We start from the raw sequence: 23077 nt of genomic DNA on the forward strand, positions 1-23077 counted from the left end.
CCTGTTTTCAGTCCATTTATTCGGGTATGGCTTTAATATAGGTAATGTCTCTTATCTTTACCTTTGGGAGAATCATTTAATATAATTCCTTTGTGTAAAATTTATGGTTAATTGTCTTCCAGTCAATTAGAATCTTGGAAGAACCTGTTTTAAATGCTTGCAATATATTTACATGTCAGAGGATATTTCTTTTCTGGTTTGATAGAGAAGTTAATTTTTTTTTCATAGCATTATTTTTTTAGTATAATCCTGCTTTGTTACTAGAATTTATAACTAACACTGTCTGCCAGATGATTTTGAAAACAACAACCTATACTATTTCAATCCTTGCCCCCAAAGTGTTCTGTGTGATTAAAGCCCAGGAGGGTACCGTGGTCATCATCAGAGTAAGCAAGAGCTGATCCTGTTGAACCCCCTGTGCCTAGCCCAGAACTTTATGTGGAGCAGTGATAGTGTGGTAGTTACAAGCCTGCACTCCAAAGGTGAGCTGCCTGGGTTCTCATTCCTCTGCAAAATGAGAATAATGATAGCACCTGCCCTATGGAGCGGATTGAGAATTAACTGAATTACTGCATTTAAAATGATTACATCAGTGCCAGATGCATAATAAATGGTCATTAAGTATGATCTATCGTATGTAGGTCACTCTTCTAAGCACTTCACAAACTAACTTATTTAGCTTGTGAATAGGCAGTTTCTGTGGTGTAGTGGTTATCACATTCACCTCACAAGCTAACCAATTTAAACTTCATCACATCTCTCTAAAGGACATGCTCCTCTATTAATATCACCAATTTAAGGTGAAGAAACTGAGGCACAGAAAGGTTGAGTGACTGGCCCAAGGTCACACAGCTAATAAGGGATGGGGCGTGGATTTAGGTTTTCAGGGCCCAGGAACCAGCTGGCTAACTTTTACAATATTTCTTCTATGCTAACAGCAAGCCCACGCTGTAAGTATTGTTTTTGTCCCCTTTTTATAAATAAGAAAGTTAAAACATGCAGTATTTAGACCCATTTATCTCTAATACCAAAGCATTGGGAAAAACAGCAAGTAAACTTTGCTACTGTGGGAAATTACTGTATTTTGCCATGTATAATGTGCATGTTCTGCCCAAATTTTTGAGGGAAAAATAATGATGCACATTATCACATGGGTATAATAATACCATGTATAATGCACACAAAAACCTGGGAGCACATTATACACAGTGAAATACGGTAGTTATTTCTGATTTCAAGACTTTGAAGCACTTGAAGAGTATCTCTCATGATACTCTCCTGCATGAATATGACATGAACCACCTCAGTTAATAATCAACCAAAGCCAGTGCCCGTCAGCTCCTTAAAGCATAAGACCATTGTTCTTCATGGCTTTCAAAAAAGAAAGCATGCATGTCCTAACAACGTTACACATGAGCAAAAAAAAAAAAAATTGCCCAAATTACCCCCTGAAAAATTGGTATTTATACTTATTTTTCTTGTTTTGTATGTGATTACATCTCATTCTACCTGTCTTATGTCAGAATGCCTTTAGGGATAAGTATGATTGAACACAATTCTCTGTAATAACGAAAACCCACAAAGCATAAAATGCCAACATTTTTCCCACCAAAGTAAAAATGTTATTGCGTCAGGAATTCACTTGAAATGAATGAGTAATAATACCCCTAGCATTCTTGTTTGATGTGGATTTGAAATCATGTTGCTCTCTCCTTGGTTATGATAAGGGATTGCTTTGTTGGTTTTACACAGTAATAACATATCTTTATTTCATTTCCCATCTCATTAGAGTTGAACTGGACCCTCATGTCAGGGACTGTGTTCAGGCCTATACTCGTGACTGGCTGATTGTGAACCAGAAGTAAGTTCTTTTTTCTTATGTATATATTTTATATTGTTAGCTTTTTAATTGCTTTATTTAATTAATAGATTTCTTTAGAAAGCAGTTTTAGGTTTATAGAAAAATTGGGTAGAAAGTTCTGAGAATTCTTATATATCCCCTGCCCCCACCTCCTCATAGTTTCCCCTATTATTAGCATCTTGGGTTTAAAAAATATTTTTAATTTTTTTTTGTACATGTCCCCAAATGACCGTGAATATTGATTTTGGAGTTTCTAATACATTTTAGTGAGTAGGAAAATTTGCAAACACAAAATTCATGAATAATGAGCATCAACTATATCTTGTATTACTCCTCTATGCAAACACCTTCTAAGTCTTCCTACTGCCCAGTAAACCAGATGTAAACTCCACCTGCTTGCCTTTCAAGGACTGTGATAATCTAGTCTCACTCTGTCTATTAACACTTATTTCTCTTGAGCCCAGCAGTCATTTCCTTTCTCCATACCTGCCTCCCTTCCTCACTATTCCACTCTACCCTTTTGCTCTTGTTTCCCCTCTGGGCATGCCCTCCCTTCACTCACCTGTCTCCCAAATCCTACCTATGGATTAAAAGTCAGATAAAATTTCTTTCACTTTTCATAGCTGTCTCTAACAGATTTAACCTTTTTTCAATGGATCTTAGATTTGACACATTTCTTACAATTAATAAGCTGCTATTGACATATTAATATTAACCAAAGTCTATAGTTTACATTAGGGCTCATTTTGTGTTGACAAAAATATAATGGCATGTATCTGCCATTATAGAATCTTACAGAATAGTTCTAATGCCCTAAAAATCCTTTGTGTTCCACTTAGTTATCTTTCCTTAGCAACCACTTATCTTTTTATTGTCTCCATAGTTCTGCCTTGTTCTTCCATGTGTTTTTGTGGCTTAATAGCTTATTTTTTTTTAAGCTGGCAAGTATTGCACTACATGGATTTACAAGTTTTTCTATTCACCCATTGAAGGAGAAAGCTGCATTTCAAACACAAAGAATAGAGTCTTTTTGTTTTGTTTCCATTCTGATGAATTCCTGGGGGTGGGGGTGGTAAATAAATTGAAACTTGGCCTGAGATTCAAAGGTAATATTTAAATTTGTGAGCAAGAAATAAACTATTGCTAGCCTTCTAAGTAAAAAAGGCTGTTCCCTCCTGGGTTAGTCAAATGTTTTATGACATTGTCCTGAACTTTTTGTCCTTACACCACTGACCTGGACAGCACTCTTTCATGAGAAACATCTACACATATTAAAATTCTCAACCTGTATGTGTGTAATGTGTTAAGGAGGTGGCCGGAGAGTGTCTGCAGAATGGGGGGCATACCCTACTAGAGAAACATCAGAGAACCTGTGACAACAGTCCTTGTTTCTTCTTTTTAATTATATTTTATTGATTATGCTGTTACAGCTGTCCCAGTTATTACCCCTTTGTCCCCCTCCACCCAGCACCCCCCACCCCTTTAGGCAATCCCCACACCATTATTCTTGTCCATAAGTCATTCATAGGTTCTTTGGCTACTCCAGTTCCTATACTGTACTTTACATCCCCATGGCTATTCTGTAACTACTCATTTGTACTTCTTAATCCCCTCAACTCTTCACCCATTCCCCCACACCCTCTCATCTGGCAACTATCAAAATGTTCACCATATCCATGGTTCTGTCTCTGTTCTTGTTTGCTTAATATGCTTTTTAGATTCAATTGTTGATAGATACATATTTATTGCCATTTTATTGTCCATAGTTTTGATCTTCTTTTTCTTAAATAAGTCCCTTTAACATTTCATATAGTAATGGTTTGCTGATAATGAAGTCCTTTAGTATTTTTCTTGTCTGGGGAAGCTCTTTATATGCCCTTCAATTCTAAACGATAGCTTTGCTGGGTAGAGCAATCTTCACTGTAGGTCCCTACTCTTCCTGGCTTTGACTGTTTCTTGCCAATCCCGTCTAGCCTGCAAAGTATCTTTTGAGACATCAACTGATAGTCTTATGGGAACTCCCCTGTGGGTGACTAACTGCTTTTCTCTTGCTGCTTTTAAGATTCTCTCTTTCTCTTCAAACTTTGGCATTTTAAGTATGATGTGTCTTGGAGTGGACCTCTTTGCATCCATCTTGTTTGGGACTCTCTGTGCTTCCTGGATTTGCATGTCTATTTCTTTCACCAAATTAGGGAAATTTTCTCTAACGATTTTTTTCAAATACATTTCCAATTTCTTGCTCTTTCTCTTCTCCTTCCAGTACCCCTACGATGCAAATGTTGGAATGCTTGAAGTTGTTCCAGAAGCTGCTTACACTATCCTCGTTTCTTTGGATTCTTTTTTCTTCTTGTTTTTCTGATTGTTTTTTGCTTCCTTATGTTCCAAATCATCGATTTGATTCTTGGCTTCATCCACTCTACTGTTCTTTCCCTGTAACTTGTTCTTTATTTCAGTTAGTCTATCCTTCATTTCTGACTAGATCTTTTTATGCTGCTGAGGTCCTCACTAAGTTCCTTGAGCATTCCTATAACCAGTGTTTTGAACTCTGCATCTGGAAGATTGCTTATCCTATTTTGTTTAGTTCTTTTTCTGGAGTTTTGATTTGTTCTTTCATTTGACCCGTGTTTCTTTGTCTCCTCATTTTGGCAGGCTCCCTGTGTTTGTTTCTATGTATAAGGTAGAGCTGCTATGACTCTCTGTCTTGGTAGCATGACCTAATATAATAGGTGTCCTGTAGGGTTCAGTGGCACAGCCTCCCCTATCACCTAACTGGGTACTTGAGGTGAGCCATTCATGTGGACTGAGTACACCCTCCTCTTGTAGTTGAGCCTTGATTGCTGTTGGAAGGTCAATGGGAGGAATTTACCCAGGCTAGTCAGCTGCAAGGATTGGCTGTGGCCACTGACCACCAACCTCCACCCTCTGTGGAGGATCAGCTGTTGAGGACAGAGTGGTTGTGCTCCGAGATGATCTGTAGCTGTCCACTGGATGCACAGGCTCTAGGGTATCGGAGGTGGTGCAGGCCAAGGTCAACCCCTATTTGTGTTTTGCCTGGGGCCACCCTGCCTGAGCTATAAAGCAATCTGAAATGGCTGCTACTTGTGCTGGACTTGATATTCCCAGGTGAAGCCAACCTGTGAATCTAGGTTCATTGCTGCTAGTGCCAGGCCTGGAGCCACTTAATAAGAGGGGGCTCACTGAGTCTGGCTGTAGCTTGTTTGAGAGGATTTAGGAAATGGTGAAGTTTGAGCCAAGACCAGCCATTCATATGGAAAAGCAGCTTGGGTGGGCCTGTCAGTTGGGTGGGACAGAGTCTCCTGGGATCTCCATGGCAGAGCAGTGTTAACCAGGTTGATGGAGTCTCAGATATGGCCCCAACCTGCCAACTCTGTGGCTCTGTGCCTCTGTGGGCAGAGAGTTCAGAAAGAGGACAATGGCCTCTGCCTGATTTTCTGTCTGGGAGAAATTCATCCCCCAGCCCTCTCCTTGATGCCAGACACTTCAATTTCTCCCTGAATTGCACTGGGGCCTTTCAAGCTGCTACCCAGGTGCTGGAGCTCAAAGGCAGTGAGTCTGAGTAAGTCCGTGTGTGGGTCCTTTAAGAGGAATTGCTTGGGACTGTAGAGGTTTCTTCCACTGACTCAATCCCCACTGGTCTTTGCAGCCAGAAGTTATGGGAACTTATCTTCCTGGAAGTGGAACCCTGGGCTGAGGGCCCTGGTGTGGGTCTGGGACTCCTCACTCCCAAGATATCCCTCCCAAATTTGTATCCACCACACATGGATATGGGACCAGCCCATTCCACATCTTCACATCTCCTACCAGTCTGGATGGATGTGGTTTGTATAATTCTGTAGTTGTCAGACTTCCATTCAACTCAATTTCTGCTAGTTCTGAGTGATAGTTGTTCTATATTTTAGCTGTAATTTTGATGTGGTTGTGTGAGGAAGCAAGCTGTGTTGACCTATGCCACCATGTTGGTTGGAACTCAGTCTTTTTTTAATCTGCAGTTTTGCTTTCTGCAGTTTCAGTTACCAGCAATGAACCACTGTTCCAAAAATATCAATGGGAAAGCCCAGAGATAAACAATTCATAGGTTTTATATTGTACACTATTTGAGTATCGTGATGGACTCTCTCAATATCCCACTACTCCTGGGACACGAATCACCCTTTTCCAGCATCTCCACACTGTGTATGCTCCCGGCCCATTAGTCAGTCACCATCTTGGTTATCAGATCAGCTTGTGGTAGTGCTTCTGTTCAAGTAACCCTTATAGTAGCCTAATGCTCCATCACAATGCTTATGTCATTCTTGGCCCTTAATCTCACCACCAGGCATTGTGTCATCTCACATCATCACAAGAAGAAGGATAATTACAGTATAATACAGTATTTTGAAAGAGAAAGAGAGCACATTCACAGAACTTTTATTACAGTGTATTGTTATAATTGTTCTATTTTATCATTCGTTATTGTTAATCTCTTAATGTGCCTAATTTATGAATTAAACTTTATCCTAAGTTTGTATGTGTAGGAAAAAACATAGTATATGTAAGGGCTTGGTACTATCTGTGATTTAAGGCATCCACTGGGGGTGTTGGAAAATATGCCCCTCGAATAAGGGGAGACTGCTGTGATTTAAAGTTCTGATACCCTCACATTGCCTACACCTCAGTAAGAATCCCTGCTCAATGGGATAAATGATGAAAGACTTTAGGGATTGTGTTTTATCTAGTTGCTGGAAGTGTGCTCTTGAATTGTGCTGACATTTTTTTGGAGTAATGTCAGTTATGCATAGTATTTTCCATAGCTGAAAAAGAGAAAGCTGCACTTGTATAAAGTAATTAAGAGAAAGTTAATAGCTAATCCATCATCTGCTCTAAAGTGAATGGAAAACCAAGCGTGTCAGGCAGTCAAATGAGATTATGCTTTGTTGGTAATAAGTGAAAGATTTCAGAACAAGTTGTTCTCAAGCTTTTATATGTTATAATTAGAGATACTTTCCAATAGTAAGGTTCTGAAAAAAATCTGAGAAGAAACAATAAATGGAAACGTCCATTTTACTACATTTATTTGCTGTTTGCGACACTGCACTTTTTTATTCCTACTCATTTCATTCATTAAGTTGAATTTCATGGCAATTCCCATTGGAATATTTCTTTTCTTTATCATACACAAACTCAAAAGAAAAAAGGACTGTTTTTAGAGCACTCATTGTAGAAATTTTAGAGATTGCTGCATAGAGAACTAAGCGGAGAAAACAAAAATCACTCAATTTCACTATAGACAGATAATCATCATTAACATTTGATGTAGAGCCTTTGAATCATGTTTCTTTGTGTATATATTTGTATAAATACTAAATATTATAATACTATTTGGTAGCATGTCTTTTCAATCTTTACAGTAAGTGGTAAATATCTCTCTTTGTTATTAAATGTTCTTCCTCAATGCAGTTTTATAGTTATATATTTACACTAAAATTATTTAACCATTTATAACATTTACATAATTCCCCTTTTTCAGTGTTATACCCCAATACACCAACATCCTTTTGCATACTGTGATTTTTTTCTTTCAAATAAACTTCTGAAAGAAGAATTTTATGTCTAAGGGTATGCACAAATTCCAGGACTTGAAAATATTAGAAAGCATATTAACAATAAATGCATGAATCCTCGAGAATTTGGATGCTTTCTTTTAATAAATTTCCAATTTAATTATATAAAGGCTGTTTTATTTGAATTTTGATTATTAGATTGGACATCTTTTTGCAATATATTCATTGGCCATTGGTAGTTTTTCCTTGGTTCTCTCTTTATTCATTAAATATGTGCATCTCTATTAATTTATTTATCTGCTATTGTTTATCTTTAGGATTTTTGTCTATTCTATATAACAAATTCATTACCCAGTATGTTCTTTGTCTTTTGAAATTGTTTGTATTGACATCTTTCGATGTCAGAGATCTATTTCTTTCTTTTAAAAATGCAGCCGGGTATTCCAAGGGTGAAGAAACATGTCATAAGTTATTGACTCTTTCTCTATTGATAGACGTCGTGGTTGTCTCCATTTTACAATTATAGATGATACCACAATGAATATCTATGCACATTTGCCCCTAGTTACAAGTGTAAGCATTTCTGAAGGTAGAAATGGAACCAGTGCACGTCATACATTTTGATAGGTATTGCCAAATTTTTCTCCAGAAAAGTTAGGCTAATTTACCACCTTTTACCAACTGGGCATGAAATTGCCCTTCCCCCCAAATCCTTGCCAATTCTGGATATTATTGGTTAAAATAAAATATAAATTTTTCCAATCTTTTTCTAGTTATCATTTTCTATGGGGAGCTATTATATCTACATTCTAAATATCATTTGCTATCACTAAATTTTCTCCCTTATCTCTTTTTAAATCCCAGTTAAATATATACTTACCATACACCCTAAGGTCCAACCTTTAGGTATTTATCTGAGTGAAATAAAAACCCATGTTCACATAAAAATCTGTGTGCGCATATTTATAGCTGTTTTATTTGTAATTGGCGCAAACTTGAAACAACCCAAATTGTGCTCAGTTGGGTAATGGATAAACAAACCCTGATATATCCAAACAATTGAATGCTACTCAGCAGTAAAATGGTAAAATTTATGACATGGATGAGTCTCAGATGCATTATACTAAGTGAAAGAAGTGAGAAAAAAAAAAGATTAGCTGTGTGATTTCATTTATATGATATTCTGGAAAAATCAAAGCCATAGGAACAGAAAAGAGATCAGTGGTTGCCAAAGTCTGGGGGTGGAGAAAAGAGGTTGACTGCAAAAGTTCCTGTGAGAATTTAGCGGGGCGTTGGAACTGTTCAATACCTTAATTGTAGTGGTAGTTACAAAACTGTATGCATTTGTCAAAGCTCACAGAACAGTAATCATAAAAAGATGAATTGTAATGTACTTCACAATTAGTGGATAGAAATCTAGGATAGTGCCTGGCATTAAGTTATTACTCATTAAATGTAAGGTCTATTGCTTTGCTATGGCTTATTATGTTAAATTACAGAATGGTATTTTCTCTGTAGCAGGAGTAAATAAATCAAGCCATAGCTCTACCACTTACTAGCTGTGTGACCTATAGCAAATTATTTCTTTGTGCCTCAATCTCCTCATTAGAAAAGAGAAGTTAGAATAGTACCTGTCTCTTAAATTTTGTTGTATGCAATAAATAAAATCACATGTAAAGCACTTAGAAAATTTTTAGCATATGGCAATAATTAAATATTAGTTACTATTTATGATATTTACTAAGTAACCTTATAGAATAAGATTCAGTTGTTCATGCCCAATTGACAAATTACTTAAATTAGACCAATTAGTAAGATCTTATATGAAAAGAAAAACAACAAAGGTTAACTCAGTGTTACTGAAGATTAATTCAGTAATCCATGGGAGATACCGCATCACAGGCACAATGACTGATATATTCATGGAATAAAGTGGAACAAAGCTAACACTTGGGAAATGATAAGATTTATAATTTACGGCTCATCTAGTTCCCATTCAACTCATCTAAAATATTCCTCTCAAGTGAAATAAGATTTGCTGAAGACTTCAGAAAAAGCACTTACTTTAACATTTCAAAGGAATGAACCAAAAACTATCCCATATATCTTGATGAACCATGGGGGGAAAAAACTACCTTCCTCTATAGGACCATACTTGATGAAGATATTTTGCCTTCCATGGATATATCTTTGTCACCTGTAACCAGGCAGTAAACACTGATTTAGTTGGCTCTTTTATTCCTCAATTATCTCCTTGCTGATATTACACTTCTCTATAATATCTAGGGTTAGTCTTTTATGTCCTTGCTATCTGTGATAATGGCTTTGAATCCCACTTAGGGGGCAGGGGAGTGGAGTAATGGCCACTTCTGCTCTCTCCCACTCTCATTATTCTATAGCACATTTGACATTCAAGTTCTATAATTGAGACTCTTAAATCAGACAAATAGTACTGCCCATGAAGGATAGAGGAAAGTTTCAGATTTTTTTTAACTTAATAGAGAAAGATTAAACTATACAGAAACACTAAAATACATGTCCTCTTTTGGGGGTAAGTATATTTTTCTACTTGAAATGTTTGCGTTTCTTACACTGGAAGATACTGTGAATGAATTCCACTCTGTCTTTCATGTATACAGCACAAAGTTTGGTGTCCTTGCTCTAAAAATAATAGTGCTTTTCTCTCCATGACTTTTGAAAATGGCCATTGATTTAATAACTAGAATGGTGCCATGGTTACTTGTTTATTTCATCTTACCTTCATTCACACACACACACACACACACACACACATTTGGTTTGCAAGAGAAACACTGATTTGTTGTACCACTTATATGCATTCATTGGTTGTTTCCTGTATGTGCCCTGACTAAGGATTGAACCCACAACCTTGGCGTATTAGAACAATACTCTAACCAACTAAGCTACCCAGCCAGGGCCTACTTTCATATATTTTGGTAATTTTTGTATGGATTGATGTTTGCTGGCATCCTTTGGGTGATATTAAATACTTTAAGTGTTATATCCTCTGTCATTTTCTCTAAATGAGCTAAAGTGATTAATTTAAGAATGTGTTTGATGTCTTGGTGAAGAGTCAAAGTCTTAAGTAATTAAACTTGTTTACATGCTGTTTATTCTTGGTGTATTATCCACAGCAACAGTGAAACATTTCATGAGCGTTATGAGCAGCATCATAAAAGCGCTTATACTTTGTCTTTCATCTTGGGTAATTAAGGTAGTTTGGAAGGAAGGTCATGCTGAAGGAGAGCTGGGATATCAAGGAATGGGGTATCATTTGTTTTATTATGCCATATTTTACTCCCAGTGAACTGGTAAACAATTAAAATTCAAACACATCAGTGCATATAATTCAGTTACTCCCCAGACACCATAAAAATGTCTCCCTGATCAATAATTGCTTATTATGACATGCATTTGTTGTGTTGGCTGTCAAGGTACTTAGCTATTTGCTGTCTACAAGTGCGGAAAGTACACCGGGCTTATCTACCTATGCAGTTAGCACCAGCAACCCAGCTGTGGAGAGCACTGAGTCACTCTTGACCTGTTATGTGGAGACTCCTATCCCACAACTTCACACCCACTAAAGCCCAATGCAAAGGCCAGGGCTTTCACAAAGCCTTCCCTGACCTGGCCAGAAGTAATTACTCCCTTCTCTATATTTTCAAAACATGCTGTTTATGTTTCTCTTAGAAGCTTTTGTCATACCCTACCTTGCATTCTAATTACTTGTCTAAATGTTTACCTCCCCTGCTAAATATGTGATTTTTCTCACTAACCTGTCACTTCACTGAGAACATGGACACCTTTAGAACTAGGATTCCTATGTCTTCCTGTCTGCATCCTCTTTGGTCCCTTATTCTCAAGAGATATTTTAATAAACATTTGTTGAATGGAAGGATAAATGAAACTTTAACAAGCAAATATCCATGTCATGTTGCTCTAAGACAAGCATTCTCAGATCTGCCAGACTCAACACTTTCTTTCTGTGTAACAGATATTTTATAAGAACACCTTTATAACCCATAAACTTTCTCATTTTCAGAAGTCAATTAAAGTGTCCCAACTGTTACATAAAGGAGAAATAAAAGAAACATAATATATGAAATAGTATGTATGCAAAGATGCAAATGCTTGGATACAATTACACCAGGGAACATCATGACAGCTGTTTGCATCTGCAGGAAGTACCATTGTGAATATAACTCCTACAAAAGCAGACTTCAACAAGTGTGTTGTATGGGTGACTCAAATACCACAAACATCATTGCCATCAGAAATGTGATTTTCCAAAATGGGGGAAAACTCTTGGTAGAACTTGAATCAGCACAAAGTTTAGTTTTCCCTATATTTACACGATAGTTGTTTTCCTGGAAAATTCAGTGCAAAAATACTTTGCATTTATTTGCAAGATAGTATAGAGGCTTGGCTCAGATATTTACAGACTAGCTTTTCACCGCTATTAATGTCCAACAAGAAATTTGATAGTTGTGTTAGATGCTGAATTTGGAATGATCCTTCATTATGTATGATGCCCCATGCATTGAGCACACCGCAGTCATTGAGACAATCGAAAAAAGAAACATCAATTACCCTCATTGAGAACCATTGCTACTAAGATGTCAGAATATTGGAATCCCAAATCCATAGTTTAAGCAGCACATCTGAGAAAGGAAATCTACAAAGACACCTTAGAAGGAGTGGAATTGAACATGTTTAATCAGAACAATAACCGCACTCCAGTGTTCCTTTTTTTTTGAGGAGGGGAATTCTACAAGTTGAATCGTAAAGTGAGCACTTTTCAAAGTTCTACTTTTGTTTTTGAGAATGACGTAAATTCCCCATATTAAAAAAAGTACAGTTTAGTAGAAACAAGGTGTTAGGAGACTTTAACGTATTCATAAAATAAGGGTATCTAGATCCATAATACACATACATTGGTATTGCATCTGATTGTACTCTCTTGGATGCTAAAGATAATAGCTATCATTTATTAAGCTGGTGTGTAATTGTCCTAGTCGAAATTCTCTAGAAACTGAGTCCAAGGCAGGGATTCAGGTGCATGCGATATTCAAGAGCATGCCCTTTAGAAAAAGCCTGTGAGAGAGGGAAGCAAAGTAGGGAAGCAGGAGTCAGCTAAGGTTGATAGCACAATAAATTCTTGGCCTGATCCACAGGATGCTCTGGAAGGACCACAGTGCAAAGTTGCCCCACTGACCCACTCTGAGTCAAGGGATAAGACTATTGTAGCCACCAGCCAAGCCAAAAATGAAAGCTAGGGGGCTGGGAGGTAGAATGAATCCATCAAAGGTCTCTGGGCATGACAGCGCCTACACTCATAGCAGCTGCAGAGTCAATACATGGGTTAGCAAATAAGACCCATTCCAAGTCTTTATTACAGTGCCATACACCTAACATATATTATTTTCCTTTTATTTTGAAACAATCTCAAATTTACAGAAAACTTGCAAGTATAGTACAAAGACCTTTCCTTCTTTTCCCCTGTGCCATTTGAGAGTAAATTGCTGATATACTTCTCCATTCATTAACCTGAATACTTTAGTGTGTAATTCTTACATGCAAGAACATTTTCCATCATAATTACTATAAAACCATCACATTCATGAAATTAATATTAATATATTATTACAATCTAGTCCTTAGGTCCCACACAGTGTCCCAAGAATGCCCTTTAGGGCAAAAGGATCTAGTTCAAAGTCATGCATCACATTAGGTTTTACATGTCTTCAGTCCTGTGTACTTTGGGAACAGTTAGGTCCTCAGTGTTTCCTTGACTTTTCATGATCTTAAAATTACATGCCAGTTATTTTTTAGAAAGCTCCTCCATTTTGGGTTTATTGTAAATGCCCCATTCCTCCTCAAGCTTTTTGGGTTATTTCTATCAATATGGAGTTGTAGTATCCTATGTTTTAATCAGTCTCTATCATTTATTTTCATGCTCAAATTGTCCTCAATTTGACCTGTGTGAATCCTTTCAACTGGTTCTTATGTCTTTTTTACATGTCCCCAGCAGTTGCGGATCACATCCTTGCTTTCTGCAGTAAGATATTCCAGACTGATCTTACATTTCCCTTTCCTCACCCCTGGTCATTTCTCCAAGGAGCTCTTACTCCTTTTGGTGAAAAATGGTACTTAGAAGCCAAAATGTAAATGTTGACTGTGCTCATTGCTATTAAGATGTTGCTTTTCCTATGCCTTCTCAGTGAATAGAGCTGTCTGTGTTTGTGTGTATGTGCTGAAAGCTATGAGTTCATGTCAATATGTGCTATCCCAAGACAACATCACAATGTTCATTCTAGTTTTCTTTTTCTCCACAGTTTTTACTCGCTTCTCAGATAGTGAAAAATCTGACTCCTATTGTCTTTAATATGTTTACTTACTTAAGTTCCCTCCATGTAACCATTTCCAGCACCCCTTTATCCCCATAAGGTTGCCCTCCTCTTCGTATTCTGACACCCTGCCTCAGGCTTGCTCCCCTCAGCCTGTACTCACACTTAGTGCCAGGCCATTCCTCTACAGGGACAGCCTTGCCATCTTGCCTTGGCTCTGAAACCTTGGGGCAGGCTTCTCCTCCAGGTGTATGACCTTCTCCTTCTATTCAGCCTCTGTCATCACATGAGAGGCTGTCCCAAGTTTGGACGCTTTCCTCACACGATATGGGTTCTGATTCTCTATGCCAGGCAACCCTTTTAAATGTTTGGACTTCAACTTCCTACTCTGGGCTTCCTCAGCTACCCTAGTCCACCAGCATGGATGACTACCTTATTCTGATGGGTTTTAGTGCCACATTGTCCAGGAAGGGAGGGGAAAGAAAGGAAAAAGTTATGGGAAAAGGAAGAGGAAAACAATGAAGAGACACATATTATTTTCCAGTCCTCACAATAAGCCTTCAAAAGAGCCATGTTCTTCTCCACTTTACGCTTGAGGAAACTGTGGCTCTGAGAGATGAAGTCATTTGCCCAAGGTCTCACAGCCAGCATGTAAGGAGCCAGCATCTGAACCCATGTCTGGAAATGCTGTCCATTCCACCACACTGCCTCTAAAAAGAATGCTTTCAAAATATGTTTGGTCTTTGGATTTCCCCCAGTGTGTAGCATAATGTTTGAAGAAAAGGAATGCAGTTCATTTGAGAAGCAATAGGTTGTATTCATTTCATGAGGGTAGTGTTTCTACCACTTGGTCTACTTGCCCATCCCTTTTGCAAGTAGGCTTAACAGAAACATGGCTTTGTTTGGCTCCATTGCCCAGATGGGGCAATGAGGCTGAGACTCTGGTAGCCAGTGATGCTCAACCAGCAGTCTCACTGCCTACCCAGTGGTGGTGTCAGCCTTCTGTGGGTGGCACTTTTGAAATGAGTCATCTGTACAAGTTTGCCAACCCTTGTCCTCTCCTCCCCAGCTAGCTTTACACTTTCTGCCGCAAGGGAACTTTGCAAGTTTCAGAGATTTTAAGTGGAGAAATAAATGCTAAATCTAGAATGAGGAAGGGAAAATATTTGCTCTGATGTCAAACACACCACTACAGAATACAGTAGTCTTAATGCTTTTCATACCAAAAGTTCTGAGGGCTGGCATATACATAGGATTAGAGTGTATATATTGTGAAATGAAATTTTAACACTATTCTGTAACTCATTTTTTAAATACTTACTTGTCAGTGTCTTTGGGGTCTATGTAAAGAACTCCAGAAAACATTCTATCAAAATGGAAGACAAAAAAAGAATGAAAGCCTCTATTTGCATAAAATAGCAAAAGAAAAATTGCCAAATAAATTTCATTTTCCCCAGATTTAAGCATCTTTTGAGAAGAAAAATTTGATTTGAAGTTTTTCAGGTATAGCGTATGAACTATCACAAAATCTTAAAGCTGGGAGAAATATCCTAGAATTTATGGTATGTCCATGCCTCACGCTATGAAGCAACAGAGGCACAGAGAGAAGTCGCTGGGGGATACCAGAGGCACAGTCTGCGATTGTGTGTCTGTGTGTGTTTGTGTGTGTTTTACACTTGGAAGTAACCCCCCCTGGAAATGAGACAAGAGACAAAGCTAAAACAAGTATAGTTCCAGTCACCAAGGCTTAAGCTAAGGTCTAAAACTAGGCTGCTTCCTGATTTTTATTTCTGTGACCAGAGCAGGTTTCCTCGTGAAGAACCATGTGACTGAAACTTTGACATCAATCCCCTTTTTACAGTGTACAAATCCCAAGAAAGGCAAAACGCAGATACTAAAGTGTGAAATTTGAATTTTTTAGACAAGGTATTTTATTTTCATAAGTTTTAAAATAAATTTAATAAAATTTTTAAAAAATTATAATTTTTATAAATTTTATAACATTTTATAAAATATTTATTTATTGATTCCAGAGAGAAAGAGAGAAACATTGATGTGAGAGAAATATCAATTGGTTGCTTCCCATACATGCCCGAACTGGGGACCAAACCCACAGCCTAGGTATGTGCCCTGACTGGGAATCAAACCTTATGGACCAACGCTCCAACCAACTGAGCCACACTAGCCAGGGCCAAAATTTGAATTTTAATTCGCTGTTGGCTTTCAATCTTAGGATGAATTAATATTAGTTCATTCCTTTGGGAATTTTTCCCCTTAAAATTGGAATTTTTTTCAGGAATAAGGATCATTAATTCAGCATGTTATCACTTGAAGTAGTATAATCTTAGGATGCAACTTAATACTTGCCTGTATTTGCCACTACTTTAAGTTGGGTGGCTTTTTCCCCAAGACATTAGGTCACATGATACTATTTCTTTTAATCCTTAGGGAGTGTCCTAAAATGTCATGTTATGCACTAGAAAAGCCTACCCATCCAGCACACACATACACATTGCTGCCTAAATTTATATTAGCGAGAAAAACTTTTAAGAAGCTAGCAGGTTTATGAAATCCCATGGGAGGCTCTCCCTCAAAGGATCTAGTTAGTTTCTAGGTTTCTAGTTAGAAACCAGAAAACAAATATTATAATATAAAATAAGGTTTAATCATGTGTATCTACTCTTTTTTTACCACTACCGTCTGCACACTTAGAGCAACTGGAACCAAAATGATTTTCTTAAGTATTTCAAATAGTTATTACTCCTGAGGAATTATTTGAAAGGGTTCCCCAAAATACTTTAGGTTAATTGATGTGTATAAACAATCTAATTAACATTAAATTTTACTTATTTTGTTGGTATTTAGGAATCTCAAACAGAAGTTGTTCTGGGTGTTTCTCTTCAGATCCTTTCTAGATATTTAGTTTTATTTCCATATTCAGATTACACCTTTTCATTTCCTTATTTTTTTTTCAGTTCCCCATTCTGGCCTGTTGTTCCCCAGCCCTGCTAATGCAGGTTGGGTCAGGGGAATCCAAGTGTCTGGGAAACACTGAAGACGGATGGCCATTTACAGTAAACCTTGACTTGAATTGGTCACCAAGCCCATCATATCTGTCTTTTAGGCCATTTATTTTCTCCTTTTACTCAGAATAAATTGCTCATCTTTAGAGCATAATAAAATCCAATGAGAATCTTATTCTCCATTCTCCCTGTAGGGAGGGATGCGTCATTTTTTTCTTTAATAACTCAATCAATGAAAATTTAGGAATACTTGCTCTGTCTGTGTCACTGTATCACCCAGCACTGTACCCTCCCAAAGAGTTATAAACTGCATTTGGGTCATTGCTATTGGCTCTCCTACCTCTCCTGCTATATCTATCTGCCATTCGACTTGCTTAATAAATCCCAGCTCATTTCAGGTTCTTCTACCAACTTGCTCAGTGTTTTTTTTCTAATAGTGTGGGATACCAAACAAAATAGGTATATATTTGTGCTGTTGACTTTGCACCATGTTTTCCAGGAAGCCTTTGAGTCATAAAAAGGGGGAATATACACACTGGTTTCTATGGTTATTATTTGCCAACTTCTACCTCTTGCTCTTCTCATTATGAAATTACGGTCTAATTTTTTTCCCCAATGACAGTCCTGGATATTATCTATTAAACTCTTTCCATGGCTACACATTTTTAAAACACCATTTTAATGGACTGGATGGAGTGGAGAGTGAGAATTTTAGCAAAGATTTTCACTACATAAGTCAATTATTTCTAGTTTTTCATAATTATATCCTGCCTTTTTTATTCATTATTAAGAACATTGATGTGGAATTAAATGTTTTCCTCTATTTTTATCTTCAAACGACCTTCAGTTGCTGCTTCTGCATATTGCTAGATTTATTCCAACTTCTTACACTGGAGTCACAGTTTAGCTTCAACTTGGAGCCAAATGCCCCACAGCTGAAATGACCGCACCTCTGAAGCGGCATTTTCCCAGGCCATTCGTGCCTTTAATAATGAGCCAGCCAGGAGGCAAGTTTGTATCTCATTACAAGAGAGCCTTGTATTAGGCCTGGTGCATAATTAGATGTGAGGAATTACAATTGGTTCTCTCTTTGCAAGATCTTTCAGCACCAAGTCTATGCTTAAACCACTACTTTTATTTTTAATCTAATGATTTTGCCTCTTTTTCTCTCTCTCTCCCTCCATCCCTCTCTCTCTTTCTCCCTCTCAATAACAACAATAAAGACACCAAGGAAGTTCAGAGATTTGCGGTTTTAAAAAGACTGGATGCCGAAAAGATTTTCACAAGACGCTTCAGAAACAGACGTTTGAGTCGGAAACCTTGGAGTGCAGTGAACCCAGAGCTCAGGTATTTCCTATCAACAAACCTGGTTACCAGGTTACTGGCTGTTCTGTCCAGGGTTTTATTAACTAGTAAAAAGGCTAAGTTCATAGAATATTAGAGTAGGAGGAACTCTACCATCTGAGTCAGTGTTTTTTTTTTTTCAGACTTGTTTGTAGCCATTGACATCTGTGTTCAAATGAAAACCCAGAAGCTCAGTAATTAAAATAGATAAAAGTGGAGGGGCTCTAGCTGCTGGGGGGAGCCCATTGGGCCCTGTCCCTTTAACATTCCTGTGGAGACTCAAAGATGCCCCTCAGCAGGCTGCAGAGTGATTAAAAGCTCCACACTGAGCCAAATGGCCGGGATTCTCTGTGATTTACCACACCTACCTCTGCATTCTCGAGCAGGATAGCTGAGCTCTCCAGGCTTCAGTTTCCTCCCCTGGAAAACAAGAGGGATAATAGTAACAAACACATGAAGTTGTTTGAGTATCAAATGAGTTAATATGCATAAAGCTCTTAGGACCATGTCTCTTCTCACACTTAGTGCGCAGTGAATATTGGCATCTGTTGTTGTTTTTGTTACTATTATTATGATCACAGACTAGTTATAGTTTAAAAGTCAGCTCTATACACCTGTGTTTATGGCAGCATTATTCACAAGAGCCAAAAGGTGGAAACAACCATGTATCCATGGACAGATGAATGGATAAACAAATGTGGCATACATACTCAATGAAATACTATTCAGTCTTAAAAAGAGGGAAAGTTCTGACAGGTACCACAACATGCATGATCCTTGAAGCCAATATACTAAGTGAAATAAACCAGTCACAAAAGAACTAATACTGTATAATTTCATTTATATGAGGTACCTAGATTAGTTGAATTCATAGAGAAAAAAAGGCGAATGGTGGTTGCCAGGGGATGGGAGAGGAGGAAATGGGGAGTTATTGTCGAATGGGTCTAGGATTTCAGTTTTGCAAGATGAAAAGAGTTCTAGAGATTTTTTTGCACTACAGTGTGAATGTACTTAACACTACTGAGTTGAATACTAAAAAATGGCTAAATAGTAAATGTTGTCATGTATCTTTTACCATGATTTTTTAAAATTGTAAAACCAGTGCTCTAGTCCAATCTGCCCATTTTATAATTGAAGAAAATAAAACATAGAGGAAGAAATTTGTCCAAGGTTGATAGGACCTCTTAAACAAGTATAGTTTTTAGCTTTCAGGAGCTCTCATAACCCAAGCACCTTACCATGCTTACTAGAAGGTTTTAAAATAATACCTATTTTTCTAACAACATGGTCTCTACAGTCATGCAACTCCCTAATCTGAGGTCTACAGAGGAATCAGCCATCATTCCAGTGCTGAGTATGATGGGCTTATTGAGGCCTAGAATATCTGTATGTTGTACTCTGTGGGATATTTAAGGGACTTTTCCATCGGTAATTTTGACTAAGTTGTCACCGTACATGCTGACCAAGTAAATTGTTCCCATATCAGTCAGGCAGAAGCCACATTAGATACGTTCGCAGAAGACATTAACACAGGAAATTGATTAAACAGGTTTTGGAGGACTGAGAGAACCAAAAGGGAAAAGTAAAATCATGCAGAAATCATAACTTCAGGAAACAGCACACCCCCCTGGGCCTGGGGTCTAGGGCAGTGGTTCCCAAACTTTAGCCTCCTCTGAATCCCCTGAAGGGCATGTTCAAACACAGATTGCTGGGCCCCACCCCAGAGTTCCTGACTCACTAGGTCTGGAGCAGCGGCTTGAGAATTTGCATTTCTAATAAGCATTTCCCAGGGGCTGCTGATGGTGCTGGTCCCGGGACCACTTTTGAGAACCATGGGTCTAATGGGAAGAGCTTGGAGGTCAGAACCTAGCAGCTCAGAAGAGGGGCCTCAGAGCTAGGACTCAAACTTCCGAGGAGGGGGTGTGGCCCAGCAGGTGGTGGTATCTCACGGTTGCAGAGGAAAGACCTCAGAGAGGCCGGAAGTGTGGATTCAGACCTCCTAGGAGGAGGAATTGCCTCGCTGGTCTGGTGCCTCCAAAGAGGTAAGATGAGGCTGGTTCTGGAAGTGCCAAAAGAAGCTCAAGGCAAAAGCAACAGCCACTGTGATAGCAAAAGGGACTGTCGCAAGGCAAAAAAGCAGAGGAAGGGGTCATTCTCTTCTCCCAGCTGCAGCCATCCAGTCTCCCGATAGCATCCCCTATTGGCATAATTTAAATGGAGCAGCAGGCAAAGCAGAAATGTGATTTGCTGAACATAGACCTAGCATTACAGAATCACACAAAAGGACGAATTTAGAGCTGAGAGACAACAGGTGAAGGACCAGCACACTCATAAAGCACACTCATTTTTCCAGCAGACTAACAGAGCACTCAGTGAAATCATTGGCTAAGTTTCAAAGCCAAATTATACAAACATTATGTTTTTGAGAATTAGACTAACACTCATTCTGGAGAGGTATTCAGAACATGAAATGACCAGCAACATCTTTCCTTTCATTCTCAGTCTTACATAACTTATTCAGTGGCATGGTGAGGCCAGACGCCTGAATTTACATAAGTTAAATATATGTGTGATATGACTCCAGGGTACTCATATATTTTGTAAAATTATGTCAATTTTATATTGACCCGATCACAGTATATTGTACTGTTAATATGAAAAAGGAAGTTATTGCATAACTGTAAGGCTCCTCACAGATCATCTTATTTTGTCGTTTTAAAAACCAAGTTCTGGAGTTGAGATTAGGATGAGGTCCTTCTATTCCCCAGTCGAGTCTCCTTTCTGTCACACCCTTTTCCGGTGTGTTCTGCTTGAATGTGAGACATGAACATGGCTTATAAGACACTTGCCTCCCAATCTCCGGAAAAGAACACACCAAAAACAAACAGGAACATGGTGCTGTTTTCAAACCTTTCCTCAAGGACAGGTTTATCTACATCTGATGAGTAAACCTCTTCCCAGGTGGGAAGCAGAGGTTTAACTTTAGGGTGTTCGGGCCAGGAAGCTAAGATGTAATTCTTGTCAAACCCCTTCAGCTTAGAAACTCTTTGAGGACTTATCCTATAATTGCACATTGGAGCAGTCTTGAGACACCCCAGATTGTTTAGTTCTCATTGTAGATCCACGATCTCTCTCACAAAGATGTGTCTTTTCTCACAGGCAGGCCCCCACCACTTAAGCGTGCTGTGTGATGTGTCTGGAAAAGGCCCCCTCACTGCTTGTGACTTCGATCTCCGCAGCCTGCAGCCTGACCAGCGGCTGGAAAACCTCCTGCAAAGTGTGAGTGCTGAGGACTTTGAGAAGAAGAACGAGGAGGCCCGGAGGACCAACCGGCAGGCTGAGCTCTTTGCCCTTTACCCAGCTGTGGATGAGGTGGGTGCGACCGTCTCCATGCTGGGGAATTTCAGTGAAGATGCAGAGGGTCTCTGGGAAAACAGTACTCTTTATTATTACCGTGGAGCAACGTCAGGATGCTTAAGTGTATGATTTCTGGAGCTGCTTACTAAGGCAAGCCTGCATAGTAGCAGAGGCAATTATTAATCAATTTTACACAGAAGATACCAATAATAACTAGGACTTTCATAGCACTTTATGAAACACTATCACTGATAGTATCTCATTTAATATTCAAAACGTTTCAAGGGTCTACATGCAGTAATCCCACTCAGTTATTTTGGGATATGTTTTGCAGTTAATCCATCAAGACATACATTACTTCAACCTTGATGTTCTTTAGTGCTTTGTTAATTCTTTTTTAATCTTCAGACACATTTCAACCCGAACTATCACAGCCATGGTCCCAGTGCACAGAACATTAGGCTGTTTATTGTCCACTTCTTTATATACTAGACCTGATCCAGAACAATTTGATAATTTAGGCTTTGCCTGTGGTCACTCCTCAGGGCACTTCAGATGGGATGAAGGATGACCATTATTCAAGGCTGTCTCAGCTCCTTATACTTTGTATTAGGCTCTCAGTCTTCCTTTCTGCATGTCAGAATACCTGTACTTCTGGGTTTTGCCAGAACAGATTACTGCAATATCTCTGCTGTCCAAATTTTATTGAAAACTCAGTTGCAAGGAATATGATTTGGGGAAATTTTGCATAGAAGATATGCTATCCATCTATGTCTCTAAGTATTTGAAATCTGATCTTTGGATCAAGCAAGACCATCAGGGAACCGGATTCTTACACCTTGTGAAGCCCCCACCCATAAGAATTGAGGCCTTTTCATGAGCTCACCACTGGTCAGCAAAAGGGACAATAAGGGAAACAGCAGTCATGAGATACGATATTGTGTCCACTGTGTAAATATGATTGAGGACATTGACCTACTTATCATCCAACACCAACCTCAATAAGGATCCGTGGGGAAATTGTCTCTCAAGCCTTCACACAAAGAAGAATTGTGCTTCCACTGAGAAAATGTGTGTACTTCAAGATTGTGCACATCTTGTAATCAACTCTCCTAAATTCTTCACTTAGTGTCAACTTTCTGTTCCCCTCTACTCAGTCTGGGAGCTTACTTATTGGTGTCCTCAATTTACTTCAACTTTCTTTTTTGCTTACTCTTATTTTTCCACTACCTTTGTTTGCTCACCTATTTTATTTGTAGTCTTGTGAGTGGCCTCAAGTCCTTTTCTGAATGAGGCAGATTTAAAAAATAAATATAAATAATGTGGAAAATGTTATCTCCATTTTTTCAGATTGCAAAGAAAGAATCAGAGAGGGTAAATAACTTGCTCAAGGATCAACAGGCAAATTAAATTATAGGATGGAGATCCTAAACCATTAACTCTAAATTTTATGTTTGCCTGTTTACTTATCTACATGTGACTACCAGGTAGATTGGCACACATAATTGAAATCCAAAGATGATATAAACAACCACATTTTATCTAAAAACTTTTTAGTTTCCA

The 23077-nt window shown here is 38.4% G+C and overlaps 1 protein-coding gene across 1 annotated transcript in view; it reads left to right on the forward strand.

The window, feature by feature from the left end:
• DOCK8 (dedicator of cytokinesis 8) overlaps positions 1–23077 on the forward strand; it is a 209465-nt gene that overhangs the window by 63409 nt on the left and 122979 nt on the right. Inside the window, exons 4-6 of the mRNA XM_054583056.1 lie at positions 1790–1861; positions 18037–18160; positions 21317–21529. Coding sequence (XP_054439031.1) covers positions 1790–1861; positions 18037–18160; positions 21317–21529 — 409 coding nt within the window. The remainder of the gene's footprint in view (positions 1–1789; positions 1862–18036; positions 18161–21316; positions 21530–23077) is intronic.

This window comes from Pteronotus mesoamericanus, unplaced genomic scaffold (genome assembly GCF_021234165.1).
Source record: "Pteronotus mesoamericanus isolate MK-2021 breed Mesoamerican mustached bat unplaced genomic scaffold, CSHL_Meso_final contig_73, whole genome shotgun sequence".
NCBI lineage: Eukaryota > Metazoa > Chordata > Mammalia > Chiroptera > Mormoopidae > Pteronotus > Pteronotus mesoamericanus.